The sequence below is a fragment of the Malus domestica genome, chromosome 08 (genome assembly GCF_042453785.1).
Source record: "Malus domestica chromosome 08, GDT2T_hap1".
NCBI lineage: Eukaryota > Viridiplantae > Streptophyta > Magnoliopsida > Rosales > Rosaceae > Malus > Malus domestica.
This window is the reverse complement of record NC_091668.1, coordinates 16,719,525-16,726,181: the sequence shown is the minus strand read 5'-3', so window position 1 is coordinate 16,726,181 and position 6,657 is coordinate 16,719,525. Positions and strand designations below refer to the sequence as shown.

Genomic DNA, 6,657 nt, shown 5'->3' with positions numbered 1-6,657 from the left:
TTGACGTTCAAAGCCCATTGGGCCTTAATGTCCAAAACTATCCCGAGGTCTTTAACGAACTTATTCGTTTGATTAATTAACATATTAATTAATCCTTGCCATAAATAAATGATTAAACCATTTAATCATTCTTACTCATCTCCATTATTTCTTCAATCTCCACCTTACACGGTGTGCGATCCATTAGGTTCCTTTTAGCGAGGCAGTGGGCGATTAAAACCATTTTATATCGATTGTGAATTGAAACTTACTTTCAATTCTCCCTTTAGTGATTACACACGTTTAGGGCTTCCACAAACCATGAGTGACACCTTGCAGCATATCATGGTTACCCAAGCTAATCAGAAGAGGTAGAGAAAACCTATTCAGTTTGGGATTACAAATGCAATACGGTCTTTCTCTAATCTAATACTCCTGACCACATTGTTTGGTTTGATAGTTTATTTATCCATGTCTACTATCCAATGTGATTCGTGTGCTTATATGATTACATTGAATGTGATTTAGAACGACTTTTCTAAATCTCATTCATACTCTGGCCAGAGATTCTAAATCATATCATAGAGTATTCTCCCTCAAACAGTTTGAAGGTTAGAGATCCCTTGTTGCGCATTCACTTGCCTCCATGGCTAAGTGGCTTAACCCCAACGATGCCGTGGACACTCCAATGGAATGACGTTTGACATAATCAAAGATCAAGGACTTAACCATAAGACAACTGTGATAACTCAGGTCAAATGACTACTTTGCATTATCCCAACCATGAGTTCTCATGTGACATGAGTATGAGAACTCTTCGTTGATCGCGTTCAGTGAACTCATTCTCTACTGAACACCTACGTACTTGTCTTGATGTCACACACACCAATGACTCGAGACTAGTCACTCTCCCTGAGAGAAGACATAGCACGTACCGATCTTGACGGACTGTCAATGTCCAATTGGCAATCCTATGATCAGGAACATTTAGGATGTGTCTACGAAAGAATGGTCTCATGAATCTAACTTCATTAGATTGCATTCTCCCAATCACATATTCCTTGGACTTTATCGTTTAAGCATATAACATTTATATGAGACGGCTCAAACAATAATCTTTGCCCTTTATATTAAACTAGATTAGCTTAACATGTGAAATGTCCGTAAAGTATCATCACATGATTGGTTTTAGGGCACATTTCCAACACATTTCACATGTTAAACTAATCTAGTTTAATATCAAGGGCAAAGATTATTGTTTTAAGCCGTCTCATATAAATGTTATATGCTTAAACGATAAGTCCAAGGAATATGTAATTAGGAGAATGTAATTTAAACAAGTTAGATTTATGAGACCATTCTCTTTCGTATACATATCCTAAACGTTCCTGATCATAGGATTGCCAATTGGGCATTGATAGTCCGTTAAGATCAGTACGTGTTGTGTCTTCTCTCATGGAGAGTGACTGGTTTCGAGTCATTGGTGTGATTGACACCAAGACAAGCATGTAGGTGCTCATTAGCGAATGAGTCCACTGAACACGATCAACGAGGAGTTCTCATACTCATGTCACATGAGAACTCATGGTTGGGATAATGCAAAGTAGTCATTTGACCTGAGGCATCATAGTTGTCTTGTGGTTAAGTCCTTGATCTTTAACTATGTCAAAGTCACTCAATCAGAGGATGTCCACGGCATAGTTAGGGTTAAGCCACTTAGCCATGGAGGCAAGTGAAAGCGCAACAAGGGATCTCTAACCTTCAAACCGTTTGAGGGAGAATACTCTATGATATGATTAAGAATCTCTAGCCAGAGTATGAATGAGATTTAGGAAGTCATTCCAAATCACATTCAAGGAAATCATATAAGTAAATGAATCACATTGGATAGTAGACATGAATAAACTATCAATCCAAATAATGTGGTCAAGAGTATTGTATTAGAGAAAGACCGTATTGCATTGTAATCCTAAACTGAATAGGTTCTCCACCTCTTCTGATTAGCTTGGGTAACCATGACATACTGCTAGGTGTCACTCATGGTTTGTGGAAGCCCTAAACGTGTATAATTACTAAAGGGAGAATTGAAAGTAAGTTTCAATTCACAATCGATTTGAAAGAGTTCTAATCGCCCACTGCCTCGCTAAAAGGAACCTAATGGATCGTACACCATGTAAGGTAAAGATTGAAGAAACAACGGAGATGAGTAAGAATAATTAAATGGTTTAATTATTTATGGCAAGGATTAATTAATATGTTAATTAATCAAACGAATAAAGTTCGTTAAAAGACCTAGGGTTAGTTTTGGGCCTTAAGGCCCAATGGGCTTCGAACGTCAAGCCCATTGACTTAAGTTGTATGACAACTTAATGACTAAATATTCACAAAGGCCCAAACAACCCAATAATACCCTATGGCCGGCCATATTGATAATGAAGTGGGTTTTGGACTTATTACAAGTTTGCCACTCCAATGAAGGTAGGTATAATTATGACTTTATAGCCTTTTCTTCATTAGGGTTTCTTTTGGGAGAAAAGATGAGAACAAAATCTCTCTTTGCTCTCTAAGAGGCCGGCCACCCTAGAGGAACATAGCTAGCAATCTTACTTCCTCTAGGTCACTCATTTCTTCATCAATCCTTCCTTGGTGTGGAGACTTAGAGGTTCTCAACTTTGAGAACTTGGAGAAATCAATTCTTCCATCCAAATCCATTGAGCTAAGAAGCAAGGAATGAAGGCCCTATCTCTTGGGTGATTATCCTTTGCTTATGCAAAGAGGAATCAACAAAGGTATAAATTTCTCAACTCACTTTGTTTTGAGTTGAGTCTTGGTTCACCTAACTACTAGGCTTTGAATTTCATGGGTAATGTTTTGTTTTTGAGTGCATACAAGCATGATTCCGCCTTTAATTGTTAATTGCATGCTATATAGATGTTGCTCAAATGAACATGTTTTTCACAAAATTTCCTTCAAACTTAATTTACTTGTTGTCATTTACTTTTGTTTTTATTAAATTCGTCCAAAATCCCCCCAGTCATTGTTTTTTTGTTAGTTTAACTTAGTTTTCAGTTTTATAAGTTTAATTTGTGTTGATTAGAATCCCTTCTAATCCATGGAATACAACAATCCCTACTTACTCGTACTACGATTGCATAATTTATAGGGTTTAATTTATGTGTTAGTTTCTACCAAATCAATGAAAAGAGAGAAAAATAGTGACTGAAGTTGTGAAATTCACTTAGAATGAAAAGTGTGTGTAAAAGTGGCTGAAATGCTAGGTTTTATGATGTTAAAGAGGCTATTACAGATTGCCAATACATCCCAGTAATTGGGCATTTAATTCCCACATTTTTTTTACTGTTATTGGTCTTATAAAGAGCCATATTCATCACCATATTCAGTTTCCACTTTTAATTCTTTGTCTACATCAGCATCCTTATTCAATTCTCCACTTTTAGCACCATTTTGCCTTATTTGTCCTCAACTAAGCTCCAAAATACGATTAGCTGCACATTAACACAAAAGAGGGTAAAATGAACTAGTTTAACTCAAAAATATCACCAAGGGACTAGGAAAAAATGGTACAAATGTATGAAATATATGAGTTATCAGAGTTCGAGGAGTCGAAGTTTAGGCCAAACCTTTTAAGGATTTTTCAGGCCATTTCCCATCCATTTTTGGACTTTTGGAAGGTAAAATCTTGTTCTCCTCATCATGGGCCTCATTTCCATATAAAGATCATTGAAAATGGTTGAGAAATGAGCAAGTTATGCGATTTTGAAATTTTTCCCAGAAACCGGTGAACATCAAGGTTCACTGGAGAAGTCGAAGAATATGTACGTGTATGCTAGAGAAGACAAAGAATATATATATATATATATATATATATATATGCATCATGCCATGATTAACTAATGTTATTAGAAATGTTGTACTATGGTGAAATGCTAAATAATCCTACGGGATACGCATGTAAGTTTATTATGTTGACTAGAATTATTGAATTGTTATGGCATTCTTATATTCATATAGTTTGCTCATCATTACTACACCACGGTGTTAGTGCTCGCCCTAGGCCAGGGCCAGTCTTTCACATGTATGTTCTGTTGGAACTTTTGTGAAAATGTGGGACTGGGAGTCCCACATCGCCCATTTCCCATCTTAAAGTCATCTTTATAAGTGTGTCTTCACACTTATGGTTTGAAAAGAATTAGGCCAAGGCCATGGACCTTAGGCCTTAGACTTGGAGGTTTTGATTTTTTTGGATTTAGTTTTTTCTGAAATGATAAAACTGATTGAACAGTTATGTCAGTTTTATAACTGATAAGAATGAACAGTTATGTCTGTTCAATTTATGCCATTATATATATGGCAATAAGATCAGAAACTTAACATAGAATTTCCAACGCTTCCTTTTTATTTTACACAAAGAAACGCACAACCAATTCGCCAAGAATCCAAGTTCGAGTGCAAGAACTTGGATTAGATAGTTGTATCCTGCAAGATAGACGTCCGTTGAACTACTGCACGGGTGTAGGGGTGAATTTCTATCTTAGGTGATTGCATTTGCAAGCCTCTATCTTCAAGAACAAGTCAATGATTTGTGATTTTATATGCAATTTACTTAAGTGTTTGCATTTTGATATTTATAGTATTTGTTGTTGAATTTCGCATTCGAAATAAACTATGCAAAATATATATTGTGTCAGTGACATTTGATTGGTTTCTAACAATCTAAGACAGAAATTCTTATTGTGAAACCATGGATCAATCAAATGTTGGTGTCGTCAAGCAACACGTTGAGAAACCTGAGAAATTCAAGGCAGTTGATTTCAAACGTTGGCAACAGAAAATGTTGTTCTATTTGACAACTCTGAACTTGAGTCATGTGATTACTTCTGAGGCCCCAAAGCTCCATAAGAGGGAGACATTCTTGTCGAAATTCTGCAGGCTATAGAAGCCTGGACTCACAGTGAATTTCTATGCAAAACTACATTTTGAATGCTTTAGATGACTCTCTGTATGATGATTATTCATCATATAAGACAGCCAAAGCACTGTGGGAGTCTCTGGACAAGAAGTCTGAAGTGGCAAGTTCTAAGAAGTTTGTAATTGGAAAATTTCTGAATTACAAGATGAGTGACGCAAAGTCTGTTGTCAAACAAGTTGAAGAACTCCAAGTGATTGTTCATGAGTTAGATGAAGAAAATCTTGGTCTGATAGAAGGTTTTGTGGTTGGCTCTATAATAGAGAAACTGCCTTCAAATTGGAAGGACTTTAAGATTTATCTGAATCATCTAACTGAGGACATGAGTATGGATCAATTGATTCTCAAACTGCGTATGGAAGAGGATCATCACAGAAATGAGAATTATGATGTCTTATCGCTGGAGGCAAAAGCCAATGTTGTGGAAGGAGGTGACTCACACAAGGAAAGGCATAATCTAAAAAACAAAGGCAAGGCTGTTGCAAAGAAAGTACTCACGTTTGTGAAAGCGAAAACCTTCAAGAAAATCAAAGAAGGTTGCTGGGTTTGTGGAAAGACTCGTCATAGGGCAAAGGATTGCCGCCACAAGAAAGATCAGAATTCTGAGAATTCCAATCAAGTAAACGTTGCAAAAGACAAGTTTGTTGCAGTTCTATCTGAAGTCAATTTATTGACTAATTCCAATGACTGGTGGATTGATACAGGAGCAACAAGGCATGTGTATGCTGATCAGAATTTGTTTGTTACTTACTAATCTGTTGATGGTGGAGAAAATTTGTACATGGGAAATGTAACTGCATCTGCTGTTGCAGGGAAGGGAAAAGTGACGCTCAAACTCACTTCTGGAAAAGAGCTTTCACTCACCAATGTTCTGCATGTTCTTGATATTCCCAAGAACCTAATTTCTGGATCACTTCTGAGTAACAAAGGTTTCAAAATTATGTTTGAATCTGATAAGTTTGTAATCACCAAGGGTGGGGTTGTGGGAAAAGGCTACCTGGCTGAGGGGCTCTTCAAACTTAATGTACTTTTTGTTGATGCTATTGATAAGAATAACAAGCCTAGTGCTTCGTTTGCTTACTTGATTGAGTCATCTACATTATGGCATGCAAGATTAGGTCATGTTAATTTTCGTTCTCTTCAAAGAATGGTTAACTTAGGCCTATTGCCCAAATGTTCCATGAAAAAAGTATCTAAATGTGAGATATGCACAGAATATAAATATGCAAGACACTCATATAAATCAGTGGAAAAATCCAACGAAATACTTGGTTTAATCCATAGTGATCTTTGTGATTTCAAATCCACACCAACTCGTGGAGGAAAGAACTACTATATTTCTTTCATTGATGATTGTAGCAAGTACTGTTATGTTTATTTGATTCAAAGTAAAGATGAAGCTTTAAACATGTTTAAGACATTTCAAGCCGAAGTCGAAAATCAACTAGACAAGAGAATAAAAGTCTTAAGATCGGATAGAAGTGGTGAATACGAATCTAATGACTTTGCAGAATTTTGTTCAACACATGGAATAATACATCAAACGACAGTACCATATACTCCTAAAAAAATGGAGTGGCTGAACGAAAAAATCGTACATTAAGGTACCGTTTGGTACGTAGGATGGGATGGGACGGAACGGGACGAGCCGTTCCCTCCCACGTTTGGTGCGCCTAAAAACTGTGGAACGG

The 6,657-nt window shown here is 36.7% G+C and overlaps 1 protein-coding gene across 1 annotated transcript; it reads left to right on the top strand.

The window, feature by feature from the left end:
• The first annotated feature begins 4,741 nt into the window (after nucleotides 1-4,741).
• LOC139198063 (uncharacterized) lies at nucleotides 4,742-5,720 on the top strand. Its single transcript, XM_070826317.1, has 2 exons — nucleotides 4,742-4,817; nucleotides 4,990-5,720. The coding sequence occupies exons 1-2, from the start codon at nucleotides 4,742-4,744 to the stop codon at nucleotides 5,718-5,720; spliced, it is 807 nt and encodes a 268-aa protein (XP_070682418.1).
• Nucleotides 5,721-6,657: the final 937 nt, after the last annotated feature.